At 32.2% G+C, this 24474-nt stretch overlaps 1 protein-coding gene across 3 annotated transcripts in view; it reads right to left on the bottom strand.

Annotated features, from left to right (window-relative positions):
• The window catches only part of LOC106868246 (zwei Ig domain protein zig-8), a 363647-nt gene that overhangs the window by 73269 nt on the left and 265904 nt on the right, over window positions 1–24474 (bottom strand). For all 3 annotated transcript variants that reach the window (XM_089360695.1, XM_089360696.1, XM_052972069.2), the window contains exon 6: window positions 20623–20910. In XM_089360695.1, coding sequence (XP_089216821.1) covers window positions 20623–20910 — 288 coding nt within the window. The remainder of the gene's footprint in view (window positions 1–20622; window positions 20911–24474) is intronic.

Below are 24474 nucleotides of genomic sequence, written 5' to 3'. Positions count from 1 at the left end.
AGAAATAAACAAATATTGGAGTCAATAAAAATGTGTTTTGCATTATAACATTACATAATATGGCAGGACTTCAGAAATTTGATATTCCTAAAAATACAGGGGAAGCAAATATACATTATCTATCTATCTATCTATCTATCTACACACACACACGTACACACACATACGCACACACACATACACACACACACGCACACACACACACACACACATACATATATAATATGGTGAAGTGGATTATTTGATTATATCTAAATGTTTTGTGCAGTTGACATCAGTCAACCATATTAATCAGTGAGTCTGAAATAATGGAAATGGATTGGTAGTCAGGGTATTTAAAAGTTGTTGGGTGCCTTTTGATTGGTTGAGTGGTTTGTGATGTGGTTGGTCAGTTCTGATCATATCTAAAGTTGAATCACCTGCTAATACTTATGAAGAGAGTGAATTTCATCAATAACACCACAAACCAATCCTGCCACTAGCTACCTGCCACTAGCTACCAGCCACCAGCCACCAGCCACACAATCAATCAAAAATACTTTTGAATACTCTGTCTACTTTTCCATATCCATTATTTCAGACATTAGTCAACTGTACAAAGTCATTTGATAGGAGGAAATAATCTTGCTTAACAACACACAGTTAATACAGACTCTACACATTTCTAACACAAATGCATATTGAGCACTTGGTTATTTTTCATACACAAAGTTTAGTAAATACAAATATTATATACACAGGCGCAGGAGTGGCTGTGTGGTAAGTAGCTTGCTTACCAACCACATGGTTCCGGGTTCATTCACACTGCGTGGCACCTTGGGCAAGTGTCTTCTACTATAGCCTCAGGACGACCAAAGCCTTGTGAGTGGATTTGGTAGACAGAAACTGAAAGAAGCTCATCGCATATATGTATATATATGTATGTGTGTGTATATGTTTGTGTGTCTGTGTTTGTCCCCCAACATCGCTTGACAACCGATGGTGGTGTGTTTACATCCCCATAACTTAGCGGTTTAGCAAAAGAGACCAATAGAATAAGTACTAGGCTTCCAAAGAATAAGTCCTGGGGTTGATTTGCTTGACTAAAGGCGGTGCTCCAGCATGGCCACAGTCAAATGACTGAAACACATAAAAGAGAAAGAGAGAGGATAACATTATAGGTGCAGGTGTGACTGTGGCGTAAGAAGTTTGCTTCCCAACTACGTAATTCTAGGTTCAATCCCACTGCATGTTATTTTGGACAAATGTCTTTTACTCTAGGCCCCCAGCCAAACAAAGCCTTGTAAATAGATTTGGTAGATGGAAACTGAAAGAAGCCTGTCATACACACACACACACATATATATATATATATATTTGTATATATCTCTATGTGTGTGTCTTTGTGTTTGTCCTTCCCCACCACTTGACAACTGGTGTTAATTTGCTGATGTTTCTATGATTTAACAGTTTGACAAAAGAGACAAAGTACCAAGTTTAAACACAAGTACTGAGGTTGATTCATTTGACTAAAACTCTTCAAGATAGTGTCCCAGTATGGCTGCAGTTCAATGACTGAAACCAGTAAAAAAGTCACAAACACACACACACACAAAACAGAAGTCAATGAGACTGGAGTGGTTTGTGTCAGCAAGAATTGCTGTTTCTAAAGTTTATTTTCGTTTCTCTATTAGTAATTTTACTTGTGTATCTATCTTAAAATGAGCTGCTTGGTGGAGGTCTGTGCTCTCTGAGTGCTTTTCTAATTATATATATTTTAATGAGTAAAATTTTTAATATAATTAGTTATTTGAAGTAACAATTTCTGTATTTGGTGTTATTTTTCTATTCCAAAATAATACTTACAAAAATCTAATCTCTCTGTATGATATATGCATATATATATATATATATATATATATATATGCACATACACACAGCTACACATACATGCATGCTTTCATAGGTACATGTATATTAACATGTGACTTCATCATCAATTTAATCTTAATCCCAAAAAAACATACCTGTGAAAAGAAGGAAGAAAAACCTAAATGGCACCTGAAGATGACCAGAAAGATTTTATTGAAATATTAAGAAAAAATGAAAAGGTAATGTTAAAAGGTTGATCAATATTTAGTACACGAGTCAAGGAAATTTTAATTAAATATGCAATAAATTTAAATCATGAAGAAAATTATTAAAAATTAGAATTTATTTTGTGAGATAAACAGAAATTTAATCAAATATCAAAAAATATCACATTTTGCAATACATACAAAAAAAAAAAAAGAAAAGAAAAAAGAATGAGTTGAATTAATTGCACTGAAAATAAAATTTGAAGGAAATACTTAAACATATAGAAGTTAAAATGTACAAGTTTTCCGGAGGATATTATGGGTATAATTAATGACAAGTATTAGTTTGTGGAATAAAATTAGCTAATTTGATAAAGTGGGTAATATAGCATGCTTGATAAAGTTGTTATCAAACTCTACAGCATGAAGTAAAAAATAGAAAAATAAAAAACAAACAACAAAATATCCATATCATTGATGACTAACAAGATATTAACTTACAAGATATTTACCAACTAGAATTCTTTTTTGAAAACAGATATCTATTCAAAAGCATAATGTAAAGGCAAACCCAAAATTCTACTGTTGTTTTGTTTTTATTTCAAGAGTTCAACACAAGAGATATGAAATAAATATGACAATATGAAGTTCGAACAACATGTCAAAATGAAATCAACTGAAGCAGAAAAGTTCAAAAACGAAGTAGTAGTCTATGAATTTATGGGTGGGCTTACAAAGAATAAATGGGACAATTCTTTAAGATGAGGTAATTAAAATAAAATCAAGATTGAAACATTTAAGTCAGGAAAAACAGATAGAACATATACAGTGTGGAGAAAGATGTCCCATTTTGCTTTGAAATAAATGAATTTTCTATCATAGACAAAGAACAAATAAAGGCAAGTCAGAAAATAAAAGAAGCATGAATTTACTGCCCAGAATTTGATGTAAATTATATTAGACGTTATAAGCAGCAATATGAGTCTTAAAAATAGATGTAACAAACTCACTAGCAGGACTCATTGTGCTTGACATCAGTAAAATAACCTATCTTACTAGTGCTAGGTGACTAAATTATACTATGGAGATAAAATAAAATAATACAGTTAAAATAGCAGAAACAAATTATGTTGCATAATTAGAGAAAATGAAATAGTTGGCCATCTGTAGTATAAGGGGTAACACAATCATCTTGCAAGCAATAGAAACAAGGCTTGAATCCTGTCAGTAGATCTGTTTCCTTTTTTTTTGTCTCAAATCGTTTCTTATAATCTCTAATATCATAAACTAAGGACGTCAAACACTTAAGCACAATACAGCTGTTTCAAATGGAATTGTGTTTCCATAACCAAAATTTTGTCCAATAATTGTTCTCTGAAGCTGTAGTGTAAGTGGTGGACAATTACCAAACCTATGGATGTGATTACAGTAAAAGCCAAAAAATCAGAAGTTGTCTAAAGAACAAGTCATTTTAAATGTAATCACATGGCTGATTGCATAACAAATGAGCCAATAAAAGAAATTCTTTGCAGTCAACTGATCTGCTAGACATAACAACCAAATGTCTCTCATATCATGACATACCATTTTTAGAAGGATACACTGGACAAGGAAATTTAGGATATATATATATATATATATATATATATATATCATCATCATCATCATCGTTTAACGTCCGCCTTCCATGCTAGCATGGGTTGGACGATTTGACTGAGGACTGGTGAAACCGGATGGCAACACCAGGCTCCAATCTAATTTGGCAGAGTTTCTACAGCTGGATGCCCTTCCTAACGCCAACCACTAAGACAAAATGTTCAAGGCCAGGTATACTTGATAAATACTGACCTGAGACTACAGAAACAATGAGATATTTTATCCATTCCATTCAGCTGGTTTTGATCCACTGCTGAGTAAAAGTCTTAGCATACTGTTGCTGGTTGTAGGCCTACCCATTTGTGCTGGCCAACTGTGGGCTGGATGGGATACCCCTGTGATTAAGTAATTATCTCAGGCTGTCAGCACCTATGTGACATTTGAACTAAAGAGGATAAAAAGATGAACCAGGGAAGATACCACATGACATCTCTGATTGCCTAATTCTAGACCGATACTTTATTTATTGACCCCAAAAGAATGAAAGGCAGAGTTGACCTTGGAAAAATTTGAACTCTGAGTACAGAAAGCTAATTTTAGAAATGGTAGACACATTACTAATTCAAGGCATGACATCTAATGTTCTAATAACTCCACCAATTTGCCGCATTATTGAAATATAATATACCAAAAAAAAAGAAAAAAGAAATATAAAAAAAAATATATGTAATAAAAAATACCTAGAAAAATGGTTTTCTGTTTAAGTCAGAAAATTAAAATTTTTTTATTCAGAAGGTATATTTTTGAGTGTTTTATAGAAAAAGAAAGAGAAAAAATATAAAAAAAAAACATAACCCAAAACCAAGATTATTGTTCTAATATTTCAAAATAGCAAAAAAAAAAAAAAAAAAAGTAAAGAAAATTAGACAGTGTTTCAAATTTAATTTTAGAAACGACAGACACATTACTAATTCAATTTTTATATTTAACATGGTCACCATGGTTTAAATATCTAAACTGATCTTGTTTCACAAACAATAGTTCAGATAATATTTATGTGAGAAATCGATACAAAGATGAGAGAAATCAATAATTTGGAGAGATTCATGTAGTAAATGTTAGTTAAATTAGACTGAGCTTATACAGGTGTGGGGTAACTTGTGTTGATTATTCCATATTTTCCTGAGGTTCAAACTTCCTGTTTAATTCTGATAGATATGAAGTCATAGTGTATGTTGAGTTTGTGCATTCTCAGGGATTAACTATTTATCTTTGATGAACTGAAATTGTACTGCCTAGGCTCATGTGTGTCTATCTATATGATAACTAGATATACAGACAGACAGATAAATAAGTAGATTGATAGATATACATATAGAGATATATAAAAATAGATAGACAGACAGACAAATAGGTAGGTATACAGATAGATAGAGAGATATACAGATAGAAACATTAATTCTTAATGATGACAGCACCAGAGAGAAAGAGATAGAGAGAGAGTGAAAGAAAAGGGAGAAATAGGAAGGAGTGAAGAGGGAAAGTGAAAAATAAAGTTATTGATGGAAAACCCAGAATGGAGAATCAGAAGTAAAAAGAAAAAAAAAAAGGAAAAAGAAAGAAAAATGAACTAGAATCCTAGGCAACAACTGTCTGTATTGACAATTCTAGTTGTGAATTCTAATGCTTCAATCAGGGTACTTCATTAGAGAAAGAGTTCTTGCTCAAAATATTAGAATGAACTTCACATGATGGCATTTGCAAACTTTATGTGTGTAAGTTGTTGTTTTTAGCCTCAGGTCAGCTCTGATCAAAAGCAAACTTATAATCTAAGGTATTCCATCGTTTTTGCAAGAGATTCATTATTCACTGATGACATTGAGTCCATCTCTTGAGTTTAAGGCCTATGAAGCACAGGAGTACAACCTGTTCCTCTAGAAGTGTTTCCCATAGTGGATTCCAAGAACCCCTGTGAAAAAATTCTTGGGTTCTATAAAAAGTGGTATCTTTAAATTGAAATTTTAAAATGTTTTTTTTTTATAGGAAAGTGCTATTTATCATTTTCAAAACATGTTTTCTTTTTGTATATGAATAAATTCTCTTTCTAAAGCAATTTTTGTTTTATTTAATTTCTTATTAAAAATAAGATGGTAAAGATTGAGTGTGAAATATAGTTGTGAGGGGTTAGCAATATTTGGAAAATTATAAAAGATGATAAAATTAGTTTTTGAACCACTTCTCAAGACCAAACAGTTATGCATTCTCTCTTTTTGATGGTGGGGTGTTATTGGAGGACAATTTGGCTAGTATTTCTAGTTAGTGGTGCTTCTACATACAAACTCTCTCATTGACTTATCATCATAAGTGGGGAGGCATTGGCTAACACAATCAATGCTTTCATTATATTTTGGAATTAAAAAAAAAATCTTTTTTCAAGCTAACAGGCTGAAAGAGAATTAACAGCAGTTATTGTCATGAACAGGAAGCACCAGTAAAGCAATATGCTTTATTCTAAGAGATGTAATGACATGTCAGTGATAATAGAAATATAAGGAGGCAAGTGTTAGAGAAATGCTTATATAAAAAAGAGATATCGCATGCAATGTGGATTAATAAACGCCAGCATGAAAAAACTAACCAGAATCTCAGTTACTTGACCGACCAGAAATAGCAGCTGAATCTCCTTCAAGTTTTTATGATCTTATTGTTGTAAAGACAGAAGGGCACAGAAGGGACAGTGTAGTCTTAGATATACAAAAAAAGCAAGATAATTACGGTTGGAACACTCTTAATCATTGGTGAGCTTAATCAGAGCTGACATGGCATTAAACGGCAAACAAAATTAGTGAAGATAATTTATGACAACCAGTAGCCAGAAACTCAATGAAGGGTCATGGAAAGCCAATAGGAAATGGTTGCTCCTAATATTAGGAAAAGCAACCAAAGTTTAAGCATAGAAAATATTTGCTATCATTAGCAACTTTTTTGTCAATGTACCAATAAGTGACCCTTAATATTGAGGTCTGATCTGCTAGAAATAGCAATCAAATCTCCCTTAATATTTACATCCTACGATATTAAAAAATAAAAAATAAAAAATACATTGAATATAGTAACCCAGAACACATTATGTCTGAAGAACAAAATGAGTGGTATGGCTAGAATAAATTTGAGAATATGGTTTCTTAATGAGAACTGATCTAAGTCTTGACAACAAAATCATTTCCTCTACCAATGCCATGTCCATGATGCAATGACAAATCTTCAAAGTGAGGAGTGGCTGTGTGGTAAGTAGCTTGCTTACCAACCACATGGTTCCAGGTTCAGTCCCACTGCGTGGCACCTTGGGCAAGTGTCTTCTCTTATAGCCTCGAGCCGACCAAAGTCTTGTGAGTGGATTTGGTAGACGAAAACTGAAAGAAGTCCGTCGTATATATGCATATATATATATATATATATATATATATGTATGTGATGTGTGTGTGTATGTTTGTGTGTCTGTGTTTGTCCCCCTAGCATTGCTTGACAACCGATGCTGGTGTGTTTATGCACCCGTCACTTAGAGGTTCGGCAAAAAGAGACCGATAGAATAAGTACTAGGCTTATAAAGAATAAGTCCCGGGGTTGATTTGCTCGATTAAAGGTGGTGCTCCAGCATGGCCACAGTCAAATGACCGAAACAAGTAAAAGAGTAAAAGAGTATATTATGTAAAAAGACATGAGATGTTACAGCAAAAAAAAAAGGTGTTTGATCATAGGTCTACTTGGTCAAAGCTGACACCTCAGGGCTATACAACAACAAAAACAACAGCAGCAACAACTTCTTCATCAACAGTAACACATACAGGATATTTTTATTTCTTTAAGGTTGAAAGTAGAAGAAATACAAGATCAATCCATGCAACAGTTAGGTGCAACCCACCTTTTTTTTTAGTTCTTTATGGAATATCTATTTTATGTTCGGAAAGTTTACAGAATAAGATAATTTATTTAAACAGTTTTAAACATTTGTGTAAAATGGATAAAGAATGACTGACAGATTGAGGAATGTATATGATTAATCTTTATGCAAAAAAAAAAAAAAGAAATACAACAACAAAAAGACTAAAACACAAGAACTACAAAAATAAGCATATTGAGAAAGAAGTACAAATAAAGACTACTTAAATGTTTTGAAATCTTCATGAATTGGAAAATCATATAATATGGCTGGATCCTTTAGAAATGCTTGTAATGGTTCTTTTAGCTGTTATGGAGATTTAGGCCAAATTATAATGAAAGTTTTGCCAACTCAGTAAATATTTCCTGAACCAAGAACTGGTTATAAGGAAGACATACCTGATATCCAATGTTACTTTCTTTACAGTGAAAAACGTTTTCTAAATCAATAAAGTTGGTATAGTTGAGCAAGTTTTATTCTAGAAATTTCTCTGTTCTGATGCAAAATGTTAAAATGACCAGATTTGCAGAAAGCTTTCTTGTGGCTCTCTTATGTGCAGTTCAGTTTTATCTTCGATGTTTAGAATGATAGTTTTCTAGGCATTGAAAACAGGGTAGTTTCTCTTGTCGTCTATAGAGTTATAAAAATTTCTTTGCATAAAAACCCTGACCTGATAACCTCATTTCTATTCTGTTGTTTCGTTGTCTTCTTGTGTCACAGCTTTTCAAAGAGATAGTGGTAATGAATCCTCATTGATACATTAAAGTCTGCTTTTAATGCTTTTCTTAGTATATCATTCAGTTTTGTAGCTTTTCCATCTTTGCAGTTTTAATGGTTTTTCAGACTTCAGAGAACTTATGAAGAAATAATGCCATTTGGGCAAGATGCTTGAGAGAATCTGTTGGAAGCTTGATCTCTTGAAAATAAATTCTACGAAATTTACTATTCAGTTGCTTTTAATTACCTATATCTCATTGATTTTTAGATATACAGAATTTTGAAATTTTAAAAATATTTCACCAATAGTCTCTCTCTCACACACACACATGTTCATAAAGAAGGCAGATGTGAAGTAGGAGGTGGGGAAGAAGTAAGAGGAGACAGTAGTAAAGAAGTAGCAGTAGTAGTAGAAATAATAATGGAGATGAATCTTCACAAAATCTTCTGAAAATACTCACACACACACATACATACATGTATGCACATATGTGAGTGTATGTATATATATAAACTTACACATATGTATAATGTGCACGTTTGTATGTGTGTATATATATATATATATATACACACACATACATGTATACATATTTATAAATGTATATACCCATGCACACACACACATGAATTTACTACTTAGCTTTATAGTCTAGCTTGTCAATTTCCACTTCACTAATCATTTAGTAATATTGGTGATTTTATTTGAAATTATAATGATGTAGGAGTTAACAGGTGTTGGATGTATTTGGGTGATGGTGGTAGTAGATAGAGTAACAAGCAAATGATATTTGTTGTTTCTCCTCCACCACACAAAAAAGACAACACTAATATATATATCAATATATTTATGTACTTTACCAGCATTGCTTTAATGACCACTTTTCCATGCTTGCATAGGTTAGATGGAATTTGTTGGTGTGGATTTTTTACAGCTGGATGTCCTTCTTGTCACCAACGTTCACCTTTTTCCAAAAAAGGTGTTACTTTCCCTATGGCTGAACATGTTTCCATGAAAAATTGGAAATAAAAGACACCGCTTGTATGACAGTCATTCTCTTTTACAACTACCATATACTGTCAAGACAAGAAGCCCCCCCCCCCCACATGCATTAATATACAATCAGCTTTTTTCAGTTTCTCTCGATCAGATTCACTTACAAGGTTTTGGTCAAATCAGTTCTATAGTAGGAGGCACTTGATCAAGGTGTCAGACAGTGGGACTGAACCTTGAATCATGCTGTTGGGAAGTGAACTTCTTCACCACAGAGCAATATGTATGTCTCTTTCTCTCTCTCTCTTTGTATATGTATAGTATGGCACTCCATCGGTTCCAACGACAAGGGTTCCAGTTGATCCAGTCAATGGAAGAGCCTGCTTGTGAAATTAACGTGCAAGTGGCTGAGCACTCCACAGATATGTGTATCCTTAATGTAGTTCTTGGGGAGATTCAGCATGACACAGGTACTACTCATTTTTGGCAGCTGAGTGGACTGGAGCAACGTGAAACAAAAGTGTCTTGCTCAAGGACACAACACGTTGCTGGGAATGGAACTCACGACCTTACAATCGTGAGCTGACCATTAAACCACACGCCTTCACTGTATATGTATATATGTGTATTGATATCATTGTCTTTTTAGTGTTCATTTTCCAAGCTGGCATGGCTTGAATGATTTGACAGGTTCAAGGACTGCATCTTGCTCAAGTGTCCGATTCATTTACACACACACCACACACACACACTCACTTACCCCCCCCCCCCCCCCCCCACTCACTCACACTCACTCACTCACTCACACACACACACACTCATTCACTCACTCACACACACACTCACACACTCATTCACTCACTCACACACACACACACACACGCACACGCACACAACTCAAGAAATGACAGAACCAATATATACTAGTTTCTGACTTTCAATTGGACACAATTCCATCGTAAATTTTCTTAACTTTTATAGTTCTTGCCGCCTATCCCTTAATCTATGTATCTTTTACATTGTATATCACCATATTATCATGCTCTTTTATTTTAGCATTTAACACTACTATTAACAGTATCATTTCACACTATCTTACTATTTCACACTCTCTTATCATTTCACACTGTCTTACCAGTTAACACTATATTAATATTTCAATCTCTCATTCGCAATATAATCTCATTTCAAACTTATATTATCATCTTGTTTAGAGAGTTATCATTACCTCATATTTTTATATTATTTACATTGTAACCCCATTTCAAACTTCTGTTGAATTATTATAATTTTATGTTATTTTGTGGATTTCTCATTTTTCACTGCTGTGTTGCATAATTTCTATTCTTTTATTCTTTTTTTGTTTTGTTTCAGTCATCCAATGGTTTGGAGAGGCAAACTGGAAAAATATGACTCAAAACATGAATATACATATATATTTTATTAATTTTGGGGCAGAAGTAGTAGAGTGACTTAAGGGACAAGAGTTTTGTGTGTTAGCAATTATCAAAGTGTGATATGTGATAATGAATGAAACTCTTGGTCCATGAGTCACACTGTTACTCCTGCCAAATATTGATAAGAAATATATTATTAACAATACCATATTATGGACAGCATATTATGGACAACCATATTATGGACGACACCATAGTTTTCTCTTGGATCTAATTTATTTTAACAGTCAACATTGTACTGACTACCTCTCAATCATAAATGATTTTGAATTACATATAATATATGGTATCAAATATAATATATTAGCATTGAATCAGATATTAATTCTTATTCCCATATTTTAATGTAGATAATCAGGTTAAATTATTTCTATCCAATATTGGAATATTGTGAGATTGGAATGCATTTTACCATCTAAGTATCACTATTCACCAGCCTTATTGTTGCAATATATCATCATTTTTTGGTAACTCCAATAATATAATAGTCATTATTTTCATATTTAATTTGGATCAATCTTTCTGGACCATCTTGATTGCTATACAACATTCTGACAATACGAGAGAGAAGTTACTTTCCCTGTATCAGTTATTCACTGTTAAGCAATTGGAATATAATTTCTCATTTGTTTTGATTTTCATAATATATATATTAGTATTAATGTATCCCAAAATTCTGTGCAATTTCTCTGTTTTTGGTGGCTTTCATTACTGCATGCTGGTTTGACTTTATTGAGACATGCACTCCTGATCTGTAAATAACACTAAGAAAATAGAGATGTCCCACTTAACAAGTCCTTTGGTTAAAATGGCTGTACTGTGATAATTAAAGTATGTATGTATATATATATACATATATATATATATATATATATATATATATATACATTTATGATGTGGCACTCTGTCAGTTGTGATGACAAGGATCCCAGTTGATCCAATCAATGGAAGAGCCTGCTCATGAAATTAACATGCAAGTGGCTGAGCACTCCACAGACATGTGTACCCTTAACATAATTCTTGGGGAGATTCAGCATGACACAGAGTGACAAGGCTGGCCCTTTGGAATACAGGTACAACAGAAACATCATTTAACATCTCTTTATCATGCTGGCATGGTTCTACATGAACTGATGATCCAGAGGACTGCACTAGCATGGTTTCTACAGTTGGATGCCCTTCCTAATGCCATCTACTTGAGAGTGTTAAAATGAAAATAAATTGGTAATGTCAGGGCAAAGTTTGGTCTGTGGAATTAAACCATTAAATTCCTGAAGGGCTTTCTCTCTATAAATCTCCCGATTCTGTTCGAAACTAGAGCTTTTAATGAAATGCAACTATTCTAATATAAAAATCATGATATAACTGTTGCATGAATTTGGATGAAACTTGGTGATAGGTTGTAATGGTTGTTAGTGTACATTGTGAATGTAAGGGTTTTTACTTCTTGCTGTTTATGTTTACCTGTTGTCATATCACTGTCACCTGCTCAGGTAGGTTGAATACTGGTAAATTGATTTAATTTCTGCTATCAATTTCCTGCCTCAGACAGATGAATTTGTGTCCCAGAAGTCTCTGTAATTTGGAAGCTGTATGATTATTATCAGAAAATGCATTCCAAGATATATCTTCATCAGTAACGAAGCAGTCCTCAGTCAAATCATCCAACCCATGCTAGCATGGAAAGCGGACATTAAATGATGATGATGATGATGATATATACACACTGGGCTTCTTTCAGTTTCTGTCTACCAAATTCACTCACAAGGCTTTGGTTATCCTGAGGCTATAGTAGAAGACACTTGCCCAAGGTGCCATGCAGTGGGACTGAACCTGGAAGCATGTAGTTGGGCAGCAAGCTTTTCTCCAAATAGTCACTCCTGTGCCTATATATATGTATATGCGCATATACGCAGAAATATATATATATATATATATATATATATATATATATATATATATTATATATGCATGCACACACAGTATATATATATATATATATATATATATATATATATATATATATATATATATATATATATATATATATATACATATATATATATATATGCATATGAAAACATAGATACATATATACTGCAGTTTCATCATATCCAATCAAAATAATAATGACCATGTCTTGAAATTATTATGTTTCTTATGTTTATTAGTTGCTGCTTTTGTTTGTTTATGAGTTTGTTTTTGTTACTCACCAAATCAATTTACTGGACTAACTGCAGTAAAGGAATTTACAAGAAGAAAAAGACGATAAAGAAGGAGGAATTAATGTAAATAAATCTCCTTCGTATTTCAGAGAGCAAATATTCATAAGTTCGAATATTTTCTCATGAATATCTGGCAGTGGGAGGGGTAGGAGGAGTCGTTGTTAGAGGAGAGGTAAGAAGGGAGGTAATAAAATTGTTTACTTTTATTTTCAGTATATTTTATATTGAAATGTCAATAAATTAAGATACAGTCTTATTAAAATATTTCAAAAAAAAAAAAAAAAAGAAAATAACATTAAATTTTATATCCATGTGAATATTTTTGCATTTAAAATGTCAAGAAGTGTGTTTATGTATGTATTTTTGTGTGTGTATGTGACTATATAAATATATATGTATGTATGCATATATATGCATGTATGAAAATATATATATGTATAATTTAGGACAAACAGTAAATTGACATTATAGTACTCGGAGTTTCAAATGTTGGAGCGAAGAGTTACGATGCATTCTCGTCAGCTATTAATGGCAAGAGACAGTATGGAAAAACCGTTGAATAAAAGGGAAGTTACTCTAATAAGTAGAAAAAAAAAGAAAAAAGATAAAAACACACGCAACCATATTGTCACAATACATAGACATAAAACCTTGTGCGTTCATAACGTCTACACACGCTCACACAAACGTATATGTACATGCACATACACACACAAACATATATATGCATGTACATACTCATACATACACAAATATCCACACACACATGTATACATATATATATATATATATATATATATATATATATATATATATATATATATATATATATATCCATATTTATATACTGAGGGTGATAAATTGAATATTAATTTAATTAACATCAGTGACCTAGCATATAAAAAATCTGAAAATTCAGAAAAATTGTATGACGTGCGTATAAGAAGGGATGACCACATCTTTCTAGCATATCGGATGTCCACTTAGTGGTCATCCCTTCTTAAACGTATGTATATTTATATGTATAAATGTCTTAATATATATGTATGCATGCAGACACCTATGCATGCACATTTACACACACACACATACATATATATATATATATATATATATATATATATATATATATATATTCGTGTGTGCATGTGTATGTGGATATGTGGATATGTATGAGTACATACATGCATATATATGTTTGTGTGTGCATGTATATATATATATCTATGTACATACATACACACACATATATATATACATACACACAAACACACACACATATATATATATATATATATATATATATATATATATATATACACACACACACACACATACATATACATAAATGTATGTATGTATATTTATTAATTTATATATATATGCTTATATGCTAATACCTTGTCAGTGGGAATACCAGATAGATGGAGAGAGTGAGAGGGAGAGAGAAAGAGAAGAAACATTTTCAGATCCAATAAAGCACCAATCTAAATGCCTTACATTGAGCATTAAGTTTCATCTTTCTGCTTTATGACCTTAAAATCTCATTAGTATGGGCCTTACCTTTCACCTGTCTAGGATTTCAAAAAGCAATACCTGACTTTTAAAAATCGATTCCATCTTTCCTTAGTGTTAGTGAGCGATGGTCATTTAAAAGACTTGCCTGGGACATTATGATATCCAAATATGGAATGCAGAGTGAAATAACCATTATCTTCAGAAAGAAGCTAAAAAGTATTTCTTTTTATAGGCATATTATTTTCTAAACACTACACAAGTGGAATACTGTTAAACCTCCCACGTTTTTAGACAGTAGTTGAGTACAATAAAATAGGAAGAAAAACGACAGTAACAACAATTCATTCAGTCACAGCTATAGCCATGTCGTTAAGAAGTTTGTTTGGCAACCATGTGGTTTTAGGTCCAGTACCACTGCTCAGCATCTTGGGCAAGTATCTTCTACTATGGCCATGGGCTGACCAATGCCTTGTGAGTGAATCTAGTAGATGGGAACTGTGTGGAAGCCAATTGTGTGTGTATGTGTTTGTATATATATATATATATATATGCACACTCACACACACATATATCCATATATATATTATAGATATATGCATATATATATGTGTGTATGTGAGTGTGTGTAGATATCTTATTTCTTTATTGCCCACAAGGGGCTAAACATAGAGGGGACAAACAAGGACAGACAAAGGGATTAAGTCGATTACATCGACCCCAGTGCATAACTGATACTTAATTTATCGACCCCAAAAGGATGAAAGGCAAATTCGACCTCAGCGGTATTTGAACTCAGAACATAACGGCAGACAAAATACCGATAAGCATTTCGCCCAGCGTGCTAACCACTCTGCCAGCTCGCCGGTGTGTGTAGATATCTATGTATATCTATGTATATACATGTACACATGTTTATGAGTGTGTATCTTTGTTTTTGCTTCCACCATCACTTGACAACTGGTGTTAGTTTGTTCACTTCCCCATAACTTAGGGGTTTGGCAAAAGAGACTGTTAAAATAAATACTGGGGTTGATTTATTCAGCTGGTCCCTTCAAAGCAAAGCCCCAGCATAGCTGCCATCCATTAACTGAAACGAGTTAAAGATATCATTTATTTCTTGTCTGTTTTTCCATGCTGGATGAAGACTTATTGAGGCAATATTTTATGGTCCAATGCACTCCCTGTTGCCAACCTTATTCTTTAAGTAAGGAACTCTTTTATTCATCCACTGATTTTTACAAGTGTAGAGTTACACACACACACAAACATGTCTCTGATGATAAGTCCACTCAATCAGGTTTGATGCAGGACCTAATAACAGTAACGAGTAGATAGTAAATTTAAGTTTTAAAAATTCAATCTAACTTATTACCATGAGTTTATATAATTATGATTTTTTTTTTCCGACTATTAACTGCTTCTGTTATCTTTAAAGTCAAGGTTAATCATTAGAAAATATATTTCGTTGTATTAATAGCAACTCATCTCAAATATTAAAACATTTATTTTGAGTGTCTTGGTACTGGTGTCATATAAAAAAGCACGTAGTCCACTCTGTAAAGTTATTGGCACGAGCAGGGGCATCAAGCAGGCTGTGGAGCTTAGCACAATCTTCTGACTTGCCAGCTCCTGTCAAACTATTGAACCCATGCCAAAAATAGAAAGTGGACATTAAAATGATGATGTTTTGATGGGAGCAGCCTTTAGCTTTTTGATTGTGAGAGATAAATCTAAGAGGAAGAAATCTAGGAACACTTTTGATTATAGCAAAACAGAAGAATCTGGGGGAACTATTGATGTATTTGCAGATAGTTCAAACAGGGGAAAGTTATGTCTTTCAAATAATTCAAATGATGGAAAGTTGTGTTGTGAGGAAGAAAAGTCCAATGGTTTAGATTAGATGTTTGTTTTCCGCCCCACCCCTCTGCTTCAGAATGGGAGAGGGAGAGATAGATAGATAGATAGATAGATAGACAGATGGAGAGAGAGAGAGAGAGAGAGAGAGAGAGAGAGAGAGAGAGAGAGAGAGAGAGAGAGAGAGAGAGAGAGAAAGAGAGAGAGAGAGAGAGAGAGAGAGAGAGAGAATAAAGATCCCAACAAAAGGATGAAAGTTGTTTTTTAAAAGTTAATTTGCCTGCTATTTCTAAGAGGCCAAGTATCCACATAGAGGCTCCCTTCTCAACTCACTGGTCATAAGATAGGACATGATTGCTTAACTCTCAATTTTTAGTCTCGGTCTGGTTGAGGATTAGGTGAGATCTAGTATTTGATTTTCTGAAATAGTGAAACCACTCAAAGTGCAAAATTAAGTATTTATTAAAACCATGGGCTTCATTTATTAGGGTTAAAATATTAATAATACTATAAATTAAACTGAAATAACTTGTATATATTTTATATTGGTTCCAATATCTTTTCAATATACACTTGCTATATTTTTATAGTATTCAATTATCTTCCTATAATAATTTCCATATGAATAATTTTATTTTAATAATAATAATAATAATAATAATAATAATAATGATAATGATAATAATAATTTTAATATTATTTCAGTTTTAAAAAAGAAATCTTCAAAATTAAACTGGCATTTTGAAATCAAGTAACAAAATCATAATATAATTTCAAGAACGTATTTCTTTGAAACTCAAATTATTCTCAGGCAATTGTACCAGTATGATAATAAAAAAACAACAACAAAAATCAAAAAAGAAAAAAAGAAAAAAGAAAAAAGAAATAAAGAAATATGATGATAATAGAATATATTCAACAACTATGAATATATATGGTAAAAGATTGACTGCTGTAGGTCAGCTTTTGCATGATCTCATTATTTTCTGTAAATTACTTAAATAATTCCATAGTTTGGCAAGTCTTGGACTACAACAAAAATGATGAATACACACACACATATATATATATATGTGTGTATATATATATATATATATATATATATATATATATATATATATATATATATATATAAAACAAAGAAAACTGTTAGTAAAAATTAATAAAGAAAAGAATGAAAAAAATTAAATATAATTAGTTAAAAGAGAAATAAAATTAAGAAAATGAAAAAAAAAAATGAGAAAGAAGATAGAAAAATGTAAGAATATAATAAATAGTCTATAGATTATTGCAAATATAACTGTGATAAAAGAACTCAGACCCAGGAGGAAGTATTGTTACTATGTTGTTTCCTTTAAGGGCAGATAATAAATACTTCAATGGAACAAACCAAATTTTCTAATCTCATTTTCAAATTAATATCATGCACTTGGAAAGACAATTATCATTGTTGTTGTCATCACCATCATCACTGTCATCATCATCATCATCGACATCACCACTTTCATAAATTTAGTGCTTGTTTTCTATATGTCTGTATGTGTTTAAAAAATCTATAGTGCACCATTTCTCCACATGTAATAAACCTATGTAATTTCATCTGTCAATCTCAAAGTTCTTATAGCTAAGTTAACAAATTAATATTAATATATTCAATGAGTAGAATATTAAACAGTTGTCTAAAAATAATCATGTGGTGAAGGGAGAAAAAACATTTGCCAGTGGCTAATATTATTTTAATTATTTTAATTATTTTAATTATTTCATCTCGTACATGTTTCGGTGTTATTGACATCATCAGCTAAGTATGGACACCACTGTACTTTCCAAAATAATAATGGAAAAATATTCATATTGTACACTAATTAGTACAGAAATATAGAATGGTTTAGAGAACAAATAACACCCTATTCAGGAAAAACAATAGCTAAGTTAATGTTATCATATTTAATCTTGGGAGCAATTTATAAAAAAAGAAAGCCCGACAAGAAATAATTATATAGCGAGGGGAAAAAAAGCAACAACATTAATCAATGACTAATGTTATTTCAATTTCTCTTTCTCTAGACAATTCTTAAAATCTATTTTCTCTTATTTTATGTATATAACGAATATTTTCCATTATCAACTTATTGCACTTTTGATATTTCATTGCCATTATATGTTCATATCAGCTTAGTTGTCTATTTTTTAATTTTTTATATTACTGTATCACATTTGGTGAACAATAGTGTTGTTGGCAACAAGTTTCCAATAGTAGATCATTGGTTCACTATTTTTCACAGCAAGATAGACAATGGAGTGTCTGTGTGACTCAGTGCTGAACATATATCACAAGGAACATTGTTCAAAAAGTACTGATTTTTTGATTTTCTTATTAATGTTCAAATCTTGAACTGGAAAACATCAGTGAAATACTCATATGTATGCACGCATCATCATCAGCATCATTTTTATGACTTCTTCCCATCTTGGCATGGGTTGGACATTTTGACAGGATCCAACAGTACAGAGAACCACGTCTTGCTCTAGTGAATCAGGCATGGTTTCTATGGCTGGATACATTTCTTAATTCCTACTGCTTTACAGAGTATAGTGTGTGCTTTTTTTGTTTTTGTGGCACCAGCGTTAGTGAGGTTACCCTGTATCTTGCAGGACTAAAGAGCTTTCTCAACTGAGAGGGAGGATATGATAGAGGATGGTTACTGTAAGTGAAGTGTTGTGAAGTTAATGTATGATGGGAGGAGCACACAATTTATGTTTAATCAAATACCACTTCCAAAAAACTGTTTAAACTGAAATTAATTAATGATGTTGCTGTGTTTACATTCCGGTAACTTAGCGGTTTGGTAAAAGACACTGACAGAATGAGTACTAGGCTTACAAAGAATAAATCCTGTGGTTGATTTCTTCAGCCTATGGCAGTGCTCCAGCACGACTACAGTCACATGACTGAAACAAGTAAAACAATAAAAATCTATGCCGTTTTAATCCTGAGCAAGGCCGGGTATCTCTGATAGTATATATATATATATATATATATATATATATATATATATATATATAAATATATATATAAATATATATATGTACATACACACACACACACACACACACACACATATATACATACATACACACAAATATATATACATACATATATATGCATATGCATATATATACATACATATATATATACACCCACATATATATATATATATATGAGAAGAAAGAAACCAAGATCCCCATCCTCCCTAACTGCAGAAACCACAATTAATGCAGTATTTTTCTTCTTGTTTTTTCTTAGTTTCTCACTGTCCAGTGTCCTTAGTGAAAGGTTGGTCGGAGATACATGGCATATATTATAAATATGCCTAGTTTAAGTATTAAAAAAGCATGAAACTATTAGTTGCTCTTTCAATATGTGTATTAAATCGATATTTATCTCTCACTTTATTCTACCTATAGTGGATCTATAATTTATGTATAAATATACATGTAAGGCATAGGAGTGGTTGTGTGGTAAGTAGCTTGCTTACCAACCACATGGTTCCGGGTTCAGTCCCACTGCGTGGCATGTTGGGCAAGTGTCTTCTACTATAGCCTTGGGCCGACCAAAACCTTGTGAGTGGATTTGGTAGACGGAAACTGAAAAGAAGCCCATTGTATGTATGTATGTATATATATATATATATATATATATATATATATATATGTGTGTGTATGTATGTATGTGTTTGTCCCCCCAACATCGCTTGACAAACGATGCTGGTGTGTTTACGTCCCTGTAACTTAGTGGTTCGGCAAAAGAGACCGATAGAATAAGTACTAGGCTTTCAAAGAATAAGTCCTGGGGTCGATTTGGTCGACTAAAGGCGGTGCTCCAGCATGGCCACAGTCAAATGACTGAAACAAGTAAAAGAGTAAAAGAGTATATATATATATATATATATATATATACTCTTTTACTCTCTCTCTCTCTCTGTATATATATATATATATATATATATATATATGTATGTATGTATGTATGTATGTATATATATATATATATATATATATATATATGTGTGTGTGTGTGTGTATGATGTATTCGGTATTTAAATAGAAAATATCTTGAAGCCTATACGCTGAATCTCAAAAATGCTTCCAGAATTTGAATAAGAAGATTTGAGAGATATTTTGATGTATCAAAAAAAGGGGAGAGTTTTGAAATAGAAAGATAATAATGTGCTGAAAGAAGCCATAAAAAATCATTGCCTACCATTAAGGACTTCAACATTCAGGCTGGTTACATCCATGCCAGAACGGCAAACGTAATTCCCTGCATCATCCATATTACTTTTTTTAATCAGTAGTTGACTCGATAAAAACTTCGTATTCACCGAACGCTGTCTGGTTACGTGTACCCTTTGTGTAGAATCATATTTGATCTCATTGCCATCTTTGAACCAATCTACATCCTCGGGGATATAGTCCCCACCCACCACATTGCACACCAATATTATGTGATCACCAACAGTCACAAATGAAGTTCCTGTGAGATAAATATCTGAAAAATATAGAATTTGGTGTTCGGCTTTTAGTTCTCTATGTTTTCAATATTGTGGCTCAACTATAAATTCTTATTTGTTTTTAAGTTAGATATGTTAGTAGTAAGTTAGTAAGATAGTATCTACTTATTACTTGAAAGGAAATAGAAATTTAAAATATACCATCTTTTGTATTATTTTTCTTTTCTTTTTTCATCTCAGAATCTAGGAGATGAGGAAGAAAATCATTCATATGCAGAGAAATATACATATATGCATGTATGTACATACATATACATGCATGTAAATATACATATGGCATACATTCACACAGACACACACACACACACTCATGCACGTATGTATGTGTGCATATATTTATGTAAAATGAGAACACATTTTTTTTTCAAACGTTATATTGAAGACTCAAATGTGTTTCAATTAAGTCGTTTTTTTATTAAAGATCTTTTTTCATCTTCCCTTATTAGTTTCATACATTTAATTTGAAATAATAATTTTATTATACCAAACTAGACCTAAAAACCGAATAAGGAAATATGATAAAGTATTAATAAAAACATTGAAATCAAACACAGCCATGTCTTCAATGTAGCACACACCTAATATGTGTATACTTCTATTATCTATTTCTTCCTTGAAATATCAAATCTAAGATAAATTAAATGTCTACATTATTTTAAAATAGTTATGCATAGTGATGGGTTCCTTAATCCATCCATCCATCCATCTCTATCTACCTACCTACTAACTGTCTGTCTATCTATCTCTATCTACCTATGTACGTATGTATGTACGTATGTACGTACCTACCTACTTACCTACCTACCTATCTATCTATCTATAAATAATTAAAAATTTGTAGGATTAATTTGAATCAAGAAATGAAGCAGCATGTTGTTATTGTGGTTATAAAGGCTGAGCATAGCGATTTAGGAATATCTTGATCGTTAAAAGTTGCCAGATTTTTCATCTACAAAGTTTGTAAGGAGCTAGAAACTGAAGATGGAAACGTATCACTAGTATCAAAGCATAAAAAAGCATTCTAAATGCTCTGAAATTATTAGAACACCTGAATTTAATCAGCAAGTTCAACAAACCATTGATTTCAATCCCAGAAAGTCCATGAGGTCAGTTGCAAAAGATCTATCTCCATGTGTCAGAAGGAACAGTCAGAAATGTTGTCCACGAAGAGATCAGATATAAGTCTTATATGATGAGGGAAGGTCAATTTGTCAGAAAAAGCAAAAGAAAATCACAACGTCAGATCTAAAAGGCTTTTAAACAAACTGAAAAATTCAGCAGAAAAAGATTTGATTTAGTTTTTCTCAAACGAAAAAAACTTTGACCAAGATCAAAAAGTTAACAGAAGAAATGACAGATGGTTATGTGCAGACCCTTCTGATGTTCCAAGTGTTATGCATACAAAATTTCCTGCAACTGTCATGGTTTTAGGGGTTGTCAACAATGAAGGATATTTGATGCTTCTTTACTTCTTTCCAGAAGGTCTTATAATTAACTCTGCTGCCTACATTGAGGTCCTCGAAATAACTGTTAAGCCCTGGTTAGACAGTGTACGCAATACACAATGTATGCAATGAAACATGTGTTTCGGTAAGACTCTGCACTATCACACATGGCTCTAGTAACACAAGAATGGATGGCTGAAAATTTTCATGATCACATAACCCCTAACATTTGGCCTCCTAATTCCCCAGATTTCAATCCAGTGCACTATTACATGTGGAGTGTTGTTGATAGAGAGGTCAATGAACACACACATAACACCAAAGATTCTTTGAAAACTACCATAGTCAGAGTAATGTCCAAAATGAACCAGGACCACTTGATTCGAGCATGTAGATGATTTAGATCTCATATAGAAGCAGTTGTTGGAGCTGAATGTGGCTTTATTGAATAACATTATAGAAAAGAACGTTTATTTTTATCCTCATAGCATTTTTTGATAAATAAAGTTATCTGTTATTATATATTTGGTTTTTTTATAAACATAAATCTGTCCTCAAATATTGTATGCACCCTGTATATACACACATATATATACACTCTGAATTGCTGCCAAAATGAGTGAGTCAACATACATTCCACATCCTGGCATTTTTTAAAAAACCAAATATCAAAATTGTGATTCACCAGAAGAAATCTGAAGAAGAAAACGTATTTTTTTCATGATCTAATTGAATCAACAAAAAACATGTCTAAAACATCTGTATTGAACCTTAACATATTTGTGTTCTTATATATATATATATATATATATATATATATATATATATATATATATATATATATATATACACACACACACACACACTATACTTTGATCTTATATATCTATGTATATGTATGTGTGTACACACATATATATGTACACCTGGATACATATGTATGTGCAGATATATGTGTGTGTGTGTATGTATATATAAATATATACATACACACACGTACAGTTTTGCTCAAGTTTTTATTTTTAATAATTTTTTGTATTAACTTAATTTCGAACAAAAGTTTTCAAGAGTAGGCAATGTTTGTAGACCTTTTCAATTTCATCCTTTGGGTGAAGTGGTTGTTGGTGGCACATATTTTTGTTTTTTTTCTCTCCTGGTTTCAATCATTAAACTGCACCCATACAAGAGCATCACATGCAGAGGTTTCAGTTGACTATATCAACCATTATTTTAGTAAGATAAGAAATCGGATGCATAAGTTTTTATCTTACACTGGAATAAACACACACACACACACACACATGCACACACGCACACATACAATTTCTGCCTGTTATACCAAACTTCTTTGATAACCATTTGGTTAATATAAAACAATCATGGTAGAGAGTACTTGCTCCAAGTTCAGTACTGAACCACAGAGTAGCAAAACACACTTTTCACCACACAACCTTGCCTACATCTATAGTGTTTTAACAATTGCACAGAAAGTATATGATTAGATTGTTCCCCACTAAAATTCTAAACTAAGATTTCAACATGTCTACTAATTTGTTCTATAAGAGCTAACGACTGAAAAAATATGTGTACAGAAAATTGCATATATTTACACTGAGCTCAGATTTGAAACTCAGTAAATAAAAGTATCTACAGAGTCAGCCGATAAAGAATCCTCAGCTATTGAACTATAATTATTGGTTTGATTTCACATCTATAATACTTGATGTATATTATTTTTGTCAGTATATGTTTACTTGTTAACTTCTAGAAATTTCAGACCAGATAATCAGAATTCTTTGAATTTAATTGATAAGTTGCTCATTTGTAATATGTAAAACTTTCTTGAAGTTCAGAATTTTATTGAAGTTGTTGTTTAGACTAAAATATCTTGTGCTGTAGAATGGACCGCATTTAAGTAGAGAAATGCCAAACATACACATACATGCACATCCACATTCTTAAAACACAAATATGTAAGCTGTAAAGGAAGCAATTTCCTAATGCACAAAATAAATATAGCAATATTCTTACTAAAATCAATATTAGTAAACTACATTAAAGTACATAGACCAAAAGTAAAATTAATAGTCTTCGTAC

Source organism: Octopus bimaculoides, chromosome 12, assembly GCF_046866305.1.
Source record: "Octopus bimaculoides isolate indiv1 chromosome 12, ASM4686630v1, whole genome shotgun sequence".
Lineage (NCBI taxonomy): Eukaryota > Metazoa > Mollusca > Cephalopoda > Octopoda > Octopodidae > Octopus > Octopus bimaculoides.
The sequence above is the reverse complement of the archived record's forward strand: the minus strand, read 5'-3'. Positions and strand labels throughout refer to the sequence as shown.